Raw genomic sequence first — 14,653 nt, 5'->3', positions numbered from 1 at the left:
AACCCTGCTTAAGCCAACGCCTCCACCCCATAACCCGGTAACCCTACCTAACCTTTTGGAACTCTAAGGGGCAATTAATCATGGTTAATACACCTAACCTGCACATCTTTGGACTGTGGGAGGAAACCGGAGCACCCGGAGGAAACCCACTCACACACGGGGAGGACGTGCAGACTCCGCACAGACAGTGACCCGAGCCGAAATCGAACCTGGGACCCTGGAGCTGTGAGGCAACTTTAGTTTTAGAGAAATACAGCACAGAACAGGCCCTTCGGCCCACGATGTTGCGCCGAACTTTTGTCCTATGTTAATCACAGAATTTTGGACAATTTTTCATGGCCTATCCACCTAACCTGCACATCTTTGGACTGTGGGAGGAAACCGGAGTACCCGGAGGAAAACTTTGCTAACCATGGGCGAAATTCTCCCCTACCCGGTGGGGCGGGGGGTCCCGGCCTAGCGGAGTGACGCCAACCACTCCAGCATTGGGCCTCCCTAAAGGTGCTGAATTCTCCGCACCTTTAGGGGCTAGGCCCGCGCCGGAGTGGCTCCCGCTCCGCCGACCGGCGCCAACGGCCTTTGCCGACCTGCTGACCGGCGTCGGGGCTGGCCGGAAGGCCTTCGCCAGTCGGCGTGAGTCCGCGCATGCGCCGGAGCGTCAGCGGCCGCTGCTGCGGGGGGGGGGGGTCTCTTCCGCCTCCGCCATGGTGGAGGCCGTGGCGGCGGCGGGAGAAAAAGCGTCCCCCCCATGGCACAGGCCCGCCCGTCGATCGGTGGGCCCCGATCGCGGGCCAGGCCACCGTGGGGGCACCCCCCCGGGGTCCGATCGCCCCCCCCCCTCCTCCAGTACCCCGGGGGCCCACTCGCGCCGCCAATCCCGTCAGCACAGAGGTGGTTTAAACCAAGTCGGCGGGACGTCGGCCCATCGCGGGCCGGAGAATCGGCGCGGGGGGGCACGCCGATCGACGGGGCGTGATTCCTACTCCCGCCGATTCCCGGGTGGCGGAGAATTCGGGCCACGGCGGGGGCAAGATTCCAGCCTGGGAAATTCTCCGACACTGCGGGTGGGTCGGAGAATTCCGCCCCATATTCTATTGCTGCATGTGGTTTCACTGCCAGTTTAAAAAGAGCGAAACCTTCCAGTAAATTAGCACCAACCAATTCAGCTGCAATAATGTGCTATTCCAATCCACACAGGGGGCTTCGTCAACAGAATAATTGCACTTTCCATTGATAACTATTTTCTAATTTCATAGAATTTACAGTGCAGAAGGAGGCCATTCGGCCCATCGAGTCTGCACTGGCTCTTGGAAAGAGCACCCTACCCAAGGTCAACACCTCCACCCTATCCCCGTAACCCAGTAACCCCACCCAACACTAAGGGCAATTTTGGAAACTAAGGGCAATTTATCATGGCCAATCCACCTAACCACAGTCCAAAGATGTGCGGGTTAGGTGGATTGGCCATGCTAAATTGCCCGTAGTGTCCTAAAAAGTAAGGTTAAGGGGTGGGGGGTTGTTGGGTTACGGGTATAGGGTAGATACGTGGGTTTGAGTAGGGTGATCATGGCTCGGCACAACATCGAGGGCCGAAGGGCCTGTTCTATGTACTATGTTCTATAACCTGCACGTCTTTGGACTGTTGGAGGAAACCGGAGCACCCGGAGGAAACCCACGCACACACGGGGAGGATTTTTTTTTTTTTTTTATAAATTTAGATTAGCCAATTATTTTTTCTAATTAAGGGGCAATTTAGCGTGTCCAATCCACCTACTCTGCACATTTTTGGGTTGTGGGGGCGAAACCCACGCAGACACGGGGAGAATGTGCAAACTCCACATGGACAGTGACCCAGAGCCGGGATCGAACCTGGGACCTCGGCGCCGTGAGGCGATTGTGCTAACCACTAGGCCACCATGCTGCCCTACACACGGGGAGGATGTGCAGACTCCGCACAGACAGTGACCCAAGCCGGAATCGAACCTGGGACCCTGGAGCGATTGTGCTAGCCACAATGCTACCGTGCTGCCTACTTCTGTAACGAGCCACACTTACAAATGCCCAGCATGGAACAGAGAGAAAAATACTGTTGATGTTGGAAATGTGAAATAGAAGCCGAAAATGCTGAGGATACTCAGCAAACCAGGCACCGTATTTGGAGAGCGGAAACGGTCAATTCTTCAGGATTCTGGGGTGGAATTCTCCGACCCCCGGCCGGGTCAGAGAAGCGCCGGCGGGCCGCCCCGATGCCGGGACGCGATTCTCCGCAGAGCGGCGCCAGTCACGGTGTGCGCCGACTCTCCGGCCATGGCCGGCAAGGGCCAGTGCGCCGACTCTCCGGCCCGGATGGGCCGAGCGGCCATCATCAAAAGGGTCACTGTTTCTCTCAGTACAGGTGCTGCCAAAAGCCTTCAGCATTTCCAACTATTCCCATTTCCCAGGGGCTGGTATAGCTCACTGGGCTAAATCGCTGGCTTTTAGAGCAGACCAAGGCAGGCTAGCAGCACGGTTCGATTCCCGTACCAGCCTCCCCGAACAGGCGCTGGAATGTGGCGACTAGGGGCTTTTCACAGTAACTTAATTGAAGCCTACACCTGACAATAAGCCATTTTCATTTCATTTCATTTCTACTGGATCAAAAATAACTCCTTTCTCCACCCCTTCATAAAGCAATCAGACCTTTCTTGAAATGAAAATCGCTTATTGTCACGAGTAGGTTTCAAATGGAGTTACTGTGAAACGCCCCTCGTCGCCACATTCAGGCGCCTGTTCGGGGAGGCTGTTACGGGAATCGAACCGCTCTGCTGGCCTGCCTTGGTCTGCTGTCAAAGCCAGCGATTTAGCCCAGTGTGCTAAACCAGCCCCTGTTGCCCTCTTTTGAGCCCCCTGTCCATTTCAGCCAGGTACCCAGCAGCAACTGCATGATGCCTGGCTTGGAATTTAAAATGAAACATGACTGCAAAAGTAAAATTGGGCACAACGAAAATATGAATAACTCACTGAGCAAGGAAATCAAAATCAAAACTGATTAATTACTGAGCTACATTGAGGATGAATAACATCCGCTTGAGCAAGAGTTGTGGAAAGATTTAGCGTAAAAAGAATTAAGGGCACGAGACAGTCACCTCACATCGAAGTGTCTATTACTCATGGATGAGGTCGTGACATCAAGTTTGACAAAAGATTCGGCACGACCAAGCCCACGGTCAACACTCACAATCCAGTAGCCCTGACCATAGATTTTGGCAGAGGCGACTCCAGGGGCAATTCCTGCTGATGTTTATCCTATCCTATCAGGGCAGCACAAGTGCATAGCACTGCGGCTTCACCGTGCCAGGGTCCCAGGTTCGATTCACCGCTGGGTCTGTGCGGAGTCTGCACGTTCTCCCTGTGTCTGCGTGGGTTTCCTCCAGTTTCCGCCCAAAGACGTGCAGGTTAGGCGGATTGGCCGTGATCAATTGCCCTGAGTGACCAAAAGAAAAAAGATCAGGAGGGGTTATTGGGTTACGGGGATAGGGTGGAAGTGAGGGCTTAAGTGGGACGGTGCAGACTCGATGGGCCGAATGGCCTCCTTCTGCACTGTATGTTCTATCCCACGAGTTGTGACATTCGTACTGCTAACCCTATTTGAGATCGGCTTGGCACAGACTGGGATTGAATCCTGGGTCTGCCATGTATGCTTCTTTACCAGGCTGCTCATAAGTGGCGTTCCACTCCGATGTTGGCAGCAATACCTTGGAACTTCTTGTCCTGCATTCATCCCCAATAGAATATTAATTTCACTGGAGGTTCGTTTCTACAGCAATGTTGGCTCTCACCTTCCGAGGATTTTGCTGACACACCCATGGCTGACCCTCAGCTGGCGGGAAATGTCGCACGGCCGCACTCCCTGATGTGCGAGATCGACAATCCGCTGGCGCACCACATCAGGTAGCGGTCTTCCATTCACAAACATTCCTCCTAGTTGATTTATTCCACCGTGTCCTGAAAGCAAAGGGCACAGTCCATTTACACCTGGTTTGGTTGGATCTCTTCAGCTGTTTCTGACAAGATTTACAGACGTACGGAACCTTAGTTAGGCCACACTTGGGAGTATAGTGTTCAATTCTGGTCGCCACACTACCAGAAGGATGTGGAGGCTTTAGAGAGGGTGCAGAAGAGATTTACCAGGATGTTGCCTGGTATGGAGGGCATTAGCTACGAGGAGAGGCTGAATAAACTCGGTTTGTTCTCACTGGAACGACGGAGGTTGAGGGGCGACCTGATAGAGGTCTACAAAATTATGAGGGGCATAGACAGAGTGGATAGTCAGAGGCTTTTCCCCAGGGTAGGGGAGTCAATTACTAGGGGGCATAGGTTTAAGGTGTGAGGGGCAAGGTTTAGAGGAGATGTACGAGGCAAGTTTTTTACACAGAGGGTAGTGGGTGCCTGGAACTCGCTGCCGGAGGAGGTGGTGGAAGCAGGGACGATAGTGACGTTTAAGGGGCATCTTGACAAATACGTGAATAGGATGGGAATAGAGGGCCCCGGAAGTGTGGAAGATTTTAGTTTAGACGGGCAGCATGGTCGGCACAGGCTTGGAGGGCCGAAGGGCCTGTTCCTGTGCTGCACTTTTTTTTGTTCTTTGTTCTTTATTTGAGGGTATATATTCTTCTTAAATTACACGGTGAGAAGCATTTTATGATTAGTTTGACATGTTGTGGCATTTTACATCACACCTTACAGATTCTGCCTCGAACACATCTACGTTTAGCACAGTATGTCCTTTACCCTCCCATTTATTTTCTCCATTTGCAGTTTGCCAAACATTTTTCTGGCCTGTTAAAGGGGTAGGTTGGAAATACTTGGACCCTCGGGCCTGCTCCAACATTATGGCTGACCTGACTGTCGCCCTCATTCAACTTTCCTGTCCGCCCTCACCGTAACCTTTGACCTCCCTGTCGAAATCTGTCTCACTCAGTCTTGGTTAAAGTCGACGATACAGCCTCTTCTCTTCCCGAGGCAGTGAATCCCAAAGATTAACAGCAGGTAGAAGAAATTCCTCCTGGTCTTTTTCTTAAATGGGAGACACCTTGGGCAGGATTCTCCGTTCCAGAGACTCAGGGCGGGATTCTCCCAGCCCTGGGCTAGGCCGGAGAATCCCCGCCAACGGGCCAGGCCGCCCCGACGCAGGCACGCGAGCGGCGAATCGACGCCATTGGCGCCGGCGTGGTTGACTAAACCTCAGACCGCACAAGTGGCCCACGCCGTCGGGAAGTCGGCCCATTGTGGGCGGAGCATCGGGGGAGGCCCTTCAGGCGACGACCTGAGGCCGCCCCAATGGAGTGCGGCCTACTCAGCGATGACACCGTTTTGGCGTCAACCTATCTGCTCACACACACTCCCCCCCACACACTCTCATCCCAGCCAACAAGGTGGCCGCACAAAGCGTGTTTGCGGACCCAGAGCTCGAACCCTGATGGACGCCGTGGAGGAGAGGCCGGCCGCCCTGTCCCCGGGGGGGGGGGGGGGGGGGGGGGGGGGGGAAGGAGGCTGCCACCCGCCGCCGGACACCGGACCTGGGCGCAGGTGGCAGTGGTCGTGAGGTCCACCGCCACGTCCGCCAATCAGCGCCGGGAGAAGTTGGATGACCTCCTCAGAACCTTACCTGGCGCCAAACCCGCATGCCTGTAACCCCCCCCCCCCGCCCCCCCCAACCACCTAGAGGGCGACTGAACCCCATTGGCAGCAGTGTGCGTGTACCCCACCCTACGCCACATGCCAGCACATAAATCGGCCCCCATGGCCCGGCTGTAAAGGTCATCAGCTGCTCAATCCCTGTGCCGCACGCGTGTCCGACGTGTGTGCTTTCTGTCGCCCCCCCCCCCCCCCCCCTCAGGAGAGGGTGGCGCAGAACCGCAGAGAGAGAGATCAGAGGGTGACCCAGACCGCCCGACCCTGTGGCCCCCTCACCGTCGTGGAGCGGCGGGCACCGGGCTTGGGCCCGCAGAGAGCGCAGTCACCGGGACGGAGGTCAGCGTCGGGGAACAAAGTCAGCCCCCTGCTGACGTGCGGATGTCCAAATTAAACACACGGTGTGACCCCCCCCCCCCCACCCGCACCACCCCACCACCCCAACACCAAACCCTCACCTCCCCACAACACCCCCACCTCACCCACCTGCCCCACGCCACCCACACGCGCCGCCCTACCGACCCCGACCCACACGCCACCCTACCGACCCCGACCCACACGCCACCCGAACCCATGATCCAATCGTGGGTCACCTTGCAGGATCACTTGGCAACGAGGGTCCCCCAACCCCCCCCCCCCCCCCCAAGCAGGTTCCAGGGGGGGGGGGGAGGCGGCAACAGGCAGCGGAGAGAGCCCCCTCCGCTCAACGCCAACTCGGGATATCCCCGGAGCACCAGCCCGGGGAATGGCGGCAGTTTGTGGGTGACTGTTCCTGGCTCATCCGATGGGCAGCAGGTAGAACCGGGTGGCGCTACGCGGTCTGCTGGGCCCATCCAGGCCTGGCCGCTCCAGCGGACAACCGCCAAAGGGGTTGGAAACGCTGCCTCCATTTCTGAGTACCGCCTCGGTATCCACATAGACGTAGTATTAGGGCCAGGAAGAGGTAGACGCCAGTTAAGTTGGCACGGGGTACAGCACACAGGACAGAGTTAGGGGCGCGGGCGCAGAGGTGTTCACTGTTGTGTTCAAAATAAACACCCGGGCACAAACGTTCAAACCTGTCTCGAAGCCCACAGTGCTCTTGAGAGGGTGAGGGATGGACAGAGCTGAATGCAGAGGTGGCACTGGGGGTGAGGAGGGGTGGTGTGGTGGGGGGGGTGGAGATGGGTGGAAGTTGGAGATGTGGCACAGGCCACGGCCCCCCCCCCCGGTTCGAACGCTGCACATCACCCCGATACCCACCGAGCCCTCCCCACCTCCGCCACCCCAAGGGTTCGATGGGACCTCGCGATGGTTTGGCCAAGCAGGGGTCATCCAGATGGACAGTGCTGGATGTTGTCCAACGATATGGGGGCCCCAGAGCACGTCGCAGATCAGGTCGTCTTCATCCACCAACCCATCGGCCAGGCCGTCTGTTACTGCCAATCGGGGGGCCCACACTCCGTAACGAGGCAGGAGGTGATCAGAACGTCCCGGGCACGTTGTGATGCCTCCCGTGCCTTCCCAGGCATTCCTGCCCATCCCAGCCCTCCCCTGCATTCCCCTCATCGGTCGAAGGTCTGGCAGTCAACCCCCGCCGTCCTCCAGCACGTCTGCGTGTTGTGGAGGACGCGGCAGGCCACCATGATGGGGCAGACCCTCCCAGGGCGATACTGCAGAGCAGTCCAGGAGGCCGAAGCACTGTTCGATCACAGCCCTGGTCACTGCATGGGCATCGTTGTAGCCGGCCCCTGTGTTAGCCTATTGCCTCGACATAGGCATCATCAGCCACAAACGCAATAGATAACCCCTGTCACCCAGGACCCCTCACCTGGGGATGCACCTCGAAGGTGTCACCAACCCTCGATTGTGCGGATGAAGGCCTCGATCACGCTGCCTGGGTATCGGGCGCAGGCATGCATGATGTGTAGCTAGTGGTCCCACACCACCTACACATTCATCCAATGGAACCCCTTTCGGTTTGTGAAACCCGGCTGGTCAGCTGCAGGTGCGACACGCACTCTTGTCGATCACCCACTGGACCCGGGGCATCTTGGCGATGGTGGTGAACCCAGCTGCCCTGGCATCCAGGGGGCCTCAGTCCACATTGAAGTTGATATCTTAGAATCATAGAATTTACAGTGAAGGAGGCCATTCGGCCCATCGAGTCTGCACCGGCTCCTGGAAAGAGCACCCTACCCAAGGTCAACACCTCCACCCTATCCCCATAACCCAGTAACCCCACCCAACACTAAGGGCAATTTTGGACACTAAGGGGCAATTTAGCACGGCCAATCCACCTAACTTGCATATCTTTGGACTGTGGGAGGAAACCGGAGCACCCGGAGGAAACCCACGCAGACACGGGGAGGACGTGCAGACTCCGCACAGAGAGTGACCCAAGCCGGGAATCGAACCTGGGACCCTGGAGCTGTGAAGCGATTGTGCTAACCACAATGCTACCGTGCTACACCTGATGGCGCAGATGAACCTGTGTAGCGAGGTCTGTGAGCTTCCAGACAGAACCCCACTCGCCGCCTCTGGCGAAGACGTTCAGGGCGTCTTCGAAGACGTTGACGGCCACCGCGTGTCCTCCCCAATCAGCGTCAGCTCGTAGCGCCTGTCCGTCCCCAGGGCTGTGGCAGCAAGGCAGAAGGCCATTTTTGGAGGGGGGGGGTGAAAGGCAGACATGTTAGCATGGCGCGTACCCCTGTGCTCAACCCCCTGCACTGCAGCCCACGCCCCTCCTCTCTCACCCCCCCCCCCAGCCATTTCCCCTGGCACTCTGCCCACCTTATCGCACCCCTTGCCCCATCGTTGCCCGGCACCGTGGGGGTCACTGGCATCCGTCCCTGCCGGCAGGCTTACTAGTTGCTCACCCTACCCGTGCCACCCTGCGGACCCCCGTCTGGCGCCCTCCGGCAGGAGCTACTGTGGGCATCGCCCTTGGTTGTCCGCGTGGCGCCCCACAGGCAGGGTGGTGCCTGGTTGTGGGCGGAAAGGGGGTGTCCCAGGGGGGTCACCTCAACCCGACGGCCCATCCCATGGTCGCTCCCGTTCCTGGCTGATCCCGCTGTTCTCACCCTCCGCTGCTGGGAAACGTGGGGGGGAGGGGGCGGTGTGGTTGCCAATGGCAACCCGGAAAATGGAACAACCCGCCCAGCAAATCATCTCTGAAGTGCCCCAACTGTATGCATTACTCTCATTGTGGCAATGCCCTGTACAATTATAGCGACGGCCCTAAAATACACTCCTTTATACTCCAACCCCTTTGCAACAAAAGCTAACATTCCATTTCCAATCCGAATCACGCACATAACAAGCAAGAGGGGAGCCAGGGAAAGGATTGGCCCACTGAAGGGCTGGGGAGGGAATCTATGTGTGGAGCCAGAGGAAATGGGCGAGGTACTACACGAATACTTTGCATCAGTATTCACCAAAGAGAAGAACTTGGTGGATGTTAAGTCTGGAGAAGGGTGTATACATAGCCTTGGATTGGATTGGATTGGATTGGATTTGTTTATTGTCACGTGTACCAAGGTACAGTGAAAAGTATTTTTCTGCGAGCAGCTCAACAGATCATTCAGTACATGGGAAGAAAAGGGAATAAAGAAAATACATAATAGGGCAACACAAGGTTTACAATGTAACTACATAGACACCGGCATCAGATGAAGCATACAGGGTGTAGTGTTAATGAGGTCAGTCCATAAGAGGGTCGTTTAGGAGCCTGGTAACAGTGGGGAAGAAGCTGTTTTTGAGTCTGTTTGTGCGTGTTCTCAGACTTCTGTATCTCCTGCCCGATGGAAGAAGTTGGAAGAGTGAGTAAGCCGGGTGGGAGGGGTCTTTGATTATGCTGCCCGCTTTCCCCCGGCAGCGGGAGGTGTAGGTGGAGTCAATGGATGGGAGGCGGGTTTGTGTGATGGACTGGGCTGTGTTCACGACTCTCTGAAGTTCCTTGCGGTCCTGGGTTAAGCAGTGCCATACCAGGCTGTGATGCAGCCAGATAGGATGCTTTCTATGGTGCATCTGTAAAAGTTGGTAAGGGTTAATGTGGACATGCCGAATTTCCTTAGTTTCCTGAGGAAGTATAGGCGCTGTTGTGCTTTCTTGGTGATAGCGTCGATGTGAGTGGATTAGGACAGATTTTTGGTGATGTGCACCCCTAGGAATTTGAAACTGCTAACCATCTCCACCTCGGCCCCATTGATGCTGACAGGGGTGTGTACAGTACTTTGCTTCCTGAAGTCGATGACCAGCTCTTTAGTTTTGCTGGCATTGAGGGACAGATTGTTGTCGTTACACCACTCCACTAGGTTCTCTATCTCCCTCCTGTATTCGGATTCGTCGTTATTCGAGATCCGGCCCACTATGGTCGTATTGTCAGTAAACTTGTAGATGGAGTTGGAAACATGTTTTGCCATGCAGTCATGTGTGTACAGGGAGTATAGCAGGGGGCTAAGTACACAGCCTTGCGGGGCACCTTGAGATCCTGGGTCACATTGAGATCCAAAAAGACGAGGTGTTGGACAGCTTGAAAAATATTAAGGTGGATAAGTCCCCAGGGCCTGATGGGATCTACCCCAGAATACTGAAGGAGGCTAGAGAGGAAATTGCTGAGGCCTTGACAGAAATCGTTGGATCCTCACTGTCTTCAGGTGATGTCCCGGAGGACTGGAGAATAGCCAATGTTGTTCCTTTGTTTAAGAAGGGTAGCAAGGATAATCCAGGGAACTACAGGCCAGTGAGCCTTACGTCAGTGGTAGGGAAATTACTGGAGAGAATTCTTCGAGACAGGATCTACTCCCATTTGGAAGCAAATGGACGTATTAGCGAGAGGCAGCACGGATTTGTGACGGGGCTGTCGTGTCTCACTAACTTTTTCGAGGAGGTCACAAAGATGATTGATGCAGGTAGGGCAGTGGATGTTGTCTATATGGACTTCAATAAGGCCTTTGACAAGGTCCCTCATGGCAGGCTGGTACAGAAGGTGACGTCACACAGGATCAGGGGTAAGTTGACAAGATGGGTACAGAACTGGCTCGGTCATAGAAGGCAGACAGTAGCAATGGAAGGGTGCTTGTCTGATTGGCGGGCTGTGACTAGTGGTGTTCCGCAGGGATCAGTGCTGGGACCTTTGCTGTTCGTAGTATATATAAATGCTTCGGAGGAAAATGTAACTGGTCTGATTAGTAAGTTTGCAGACGACACAAAGGTTGGTGGAATTGCAGATAGCAATGAGGACTTTCAGAGGATACAGCAGGATTTAGATCGTTTGGAGACTTGGGCGGAGGGGTGGAAGATGGAGTTCAATCCAGACAAATGTGAGGTAATGCATTTTGGAAGGTCTAATGCAGGTAGGGAATATACAGTGAATGGTAGAACCCTCAAGAGTATTGACAGTCAGAGAGATCTAGGTGTACAGGTCCACAGGTCACTGAAAGGGGCAACACAGGTGGAGAAGGTGGTCAAGAAGGCATACGGCATATTGCCTTCATTGGCCGGGGCATTGAGTATAAGAATTGGCAAGTCATGTTGCAGCTGTATAGAACCTTAGTTAGGCCACACTTGGAGTATAGTGTTCAATTCTGGTCGCCACACTACCAGAAGGATGTGGAGGCTTTAGAGAGGGTACAGAAGAGATTTACCAGGATGTTGCCTGGTATGGAGGGCATTAGCTATGAGGAGAGGTTGAATAAACTCGGTTTGTTCTCACTGGAACGATGGAGGTTGAGGGGCGACCTGATAGAGGTCGACAAAATTATGAGGGGCATAGACAGAGTGGATAGAGACTTTTCCCCAGGGTAGAGGGGTCAATAACTAGGGGGCAGAGGTTTACGGTGCGAGGGGCAAGGTTTAGAGGAGATGTACGAGGCAAGTTTTTTACACAGAGGGTAGTGGGTGCCTGGAACTCGCTGCCGGAGGAGGTGGTGGAAGCAGGGACGATGGTGACGTTTAAGGGGCATCTTGACAAATACGTGAATAGGATGGGAATAGAGGGATACGGACCCCGGAAGTGTAGAAGATTTTAGTTTAGACGGGCAGCATGGTCGGCGCTGGCTTGGAGGGCCGAAGGGCCTGTTCCTGGGCTGTACTTTTCTTTGTTCTTTGTTCTAATCACTTGCTGTACCTGAAGTTAACTTTTGTGATTCATGTAATGGCCTCGCTGCACTGCAGCTTTCAATCTCCCTGGAAATAATATTCTCCTTTTCTCTTCTTCCCAAATTTTCCCATTTTTAGTCCCTCTGCCAAATGTTCCCTCAGCCACTGAACATATCTGGATCCTGTCGTGGACTCTTCGGCCAACTTCTCCGGCCGCTGCTATTCACTGATCTCTCTGGCGTCGCACCCCCCCCCCGCGTGGGCCGGTTGCCGTGGCGCTGCTTCAATGGGACATTCCATTGACAAGCGGCGGGAGTCGTCAATCCCGCTGCCGGCGAATGGTGTGCAGCCGAGAAACACGGGGCTGAGAATCCCGCCCAAAGGGGGCGGGGGTCTCCGAGCCGAAATCGCTCCCCGGAGAATCGCCGCCAATCGGGCGCGAGCGGTCGACGAGGCGCCGGTCGGGAGCCATTTTGAAAGAGGCCCCTCCCCCCGAGGCGATTCTCCGCCGGCAGCTTGGCCGAGTTCCTGCCGCCGTGGACTTACGCCAGGGTTTGCGCGCATTATTCTGCAGGTGTGGCGACATAGCCCCATTATTGGAGAATCCTACACCTGGTATCTGTTCTCAGGAAAAAGCAGCGAGGAAAAAGCTGCCATTTTAGGCATCTACCTTGTCTACACAGTTCGATAATAGACAAGAAGTGGATATGCCGGCGTTGGATTGGGGTGAGCACAGTAAAAAGTCTGACAACACCAGGTTAAAGTCCAACAGGTTTGTTTCGAATCACTAGCTTTCGGAGCACTGCTCCTTCCTCAGGTGAATCTTCCACCGATAGACAGACCATTATCAACTGCCATTCGCAGTCTGAACATGTCAGTAACAAAGACACTTTGCAATTTCCTCATACAACGTGCCGGCCACTCAGTTCAATGCCTCTTGCAGGAAACCTGATTTTATAGATACATAGAAGATAGGAGCAGGAGGAGGCCTTTTGGCCCTTCGAGCCTCCGCCATTCATCACCATCATGGCTGATCATCCAACTCAATAGCCTAATCCTGCTTCCTCCTCATAGCCTTTGATCCCATTCTCCCCAAGTGCTATATCCAGCCGCCTCTTCAATATATTCAATGATTTAGTATCAACTACTTCCTGTGGTAATGAATTCAACAGGCTCACCACTGTGCGTGTGAAGAAATGTCTCCTTATCTCTGTCCGAAATGGTTTACCCTGAATCCTCAGGCTGTGACCCCTGGTTCTGGACACACTCATCATTGGTAACATCTTCCCTGCATCTACCCTGTCTAGTCCTGTTAGAATTTTATACGTCTCTATGAGATACCCCTCATTCTTCTGAACTCCAGCGAGAACAATCCCAACCCAGTCAATCTTTCCTTATGACAGTCCCACCATCCCTGGAATCAGTCTGGTAAACCTTCGCTGAACTCCCTCGAGAGCAAGAACATCCTTTCTCAGAGATGGAGACCGAAACTGCCCACAATACTCCCAAGTGTGGCCTCACCAAGGCCCTGTACAATTGCAGCAACACATCCCTGCTTCTATACTCGAATCCTCTCGCAATGAAGACCAACATCCCATTAGCCTTCTTTACTGCCTGCTGCACCTGCACGCTTACCTTCAGCGAATGGTGCACAAGGACACCCAGGTCCCGCAGCACACCCCCCTCTCCCAATTTACAACCATTCAGGTAATAATCTGCCTTCCTGTTTCTGCTTCCAAAATGAATAACCTCACACTTATCCAAATTATACTGCATCTGCCATTGCTTTGCCCAACCTGTCCAGATCTTGCTGTAGGATCCCTGCATCCTCGTCACAATTCACCCTCCCACCTAATTTGGTATCATCTGCAAACGTTGAGATGTTACATTTGTTCCCGCATCCAAATCATTAATATATATAGTGAGTAGCTGGGGTCCCAGCACCGATCCCTGTGGTACCCCACTGGTTATTGCCTGCCAATTTGAAAAGGACCCATTAATCCCGACTCTTTGTTTCCTCTCTGCCAACCAGTTTTCTATCCACATCAATATATGTCCCCCAATCCCATGCGCTTTAACTTTGCACAATAATCTCTTATGCGGGACTTTGTCAAGCGCCTTCTGAAAGTCCAAATATACCACATCGACTGGCTCCCCCTTGTTGACTGTACTGGTTACCTCTTCAAAGAATTCCAACAGATTTGTCAAACATGATTTTCCCTTCATAAATCCATGCTGACTCTGACTGATCCTGCCACTGCTTTGTAAATGTTCCCCTATAAAGTCCTTGATAACTGGTCAGGGGGATGGGAAAACGAGCTGTAGTCTAGAAGCCAGTGTTGGGAGTAGCGAGGTACTGAGGAGGGTGTCAAGGTCGCAGGAGTGTACCGGCAGACAGAAAGGTGGGTTGAAGTGTGTCTACTTCAATGCAAGGAGCATCCGGAATAAGGTAGGTGAACTTGGAGTGTGGATTGGTACTTGGGATTACGATGTTGTGGCCATTACGGAGACATGGTTAGAACAGGGACAGGAATGGTTGTTGGAAGTTCCGGGGTATGGATGTTTCAGTAAGAGTAAGGAAGGTGGTAAAAGAGGTGGAGGAGTAGCATTGTTAATCAAGGATAGTTTAACGGCTGCAGAAAGGCAATTCGAAAGGGATCTGCCTACTGAGGTAATATGGGCCGAAGTTAGAAATAGGAAAGGAGCGGTCAGGTTGTTAGGAGTTTTCTATAGGCCCCCAAATAGTAATAGAGATGTGGAGGAAGAAATTGCAAAACAGATTATGGATAGGTGTGGAGGTCTCAGGGTAGTTGTCATGGGTGACTTTAACTTTCCAAATATTGATTGGAACCTCTATAGGTCGAACAGTTCGGATGGGGCAGTTTTTGTACAGTGTGTG

General features: G+C 54.0%; 1 protein-coding gene across 3 annotated transcripts in view; it reads right to left on the bottom strand.

The window, feature by feature from the left end:
- Positions 1-14,653, bottom strand: part of pax8 (paired box 8) — a 148,727-nt gene that overhangs the window by 88,767 nt on the left and 45,307 nt on the right. For all 3 annotated transcript variants that reach the window (XM_038785334.1, XM_038785335.1, XM_038785336.1), the window contains one exon: positions 3,819-3,984. In XM_038785334.1, coding sequence (XP_038641262.1) covers positions 3,819-3,984 — 166 coding nt within the window. The remainder of the gene's footprint in view (positions 1-3,818; positions 3,985-14,653) is intronic.

The sequence above is a fragment of the Scyliorhinus canicula genome, chromosome 26, assembly GCF_902713615.1.
Source record: "Scyliorhinus canicula chromosome 26, sScyCan1.1, whole genome shotgun sequence".
NCBI classification, from domain to species: domain Eukaryota; kingdom Metazoa; phylum Chordata; class Chondrichthyes; order Carcharhiniformes; family Scyliorhinidae; genus Scyliorhinus; species Scyliorhinus canicula.
This window is presented reverse-complemented; position numbering and strand designations above follow the sequence as displayed.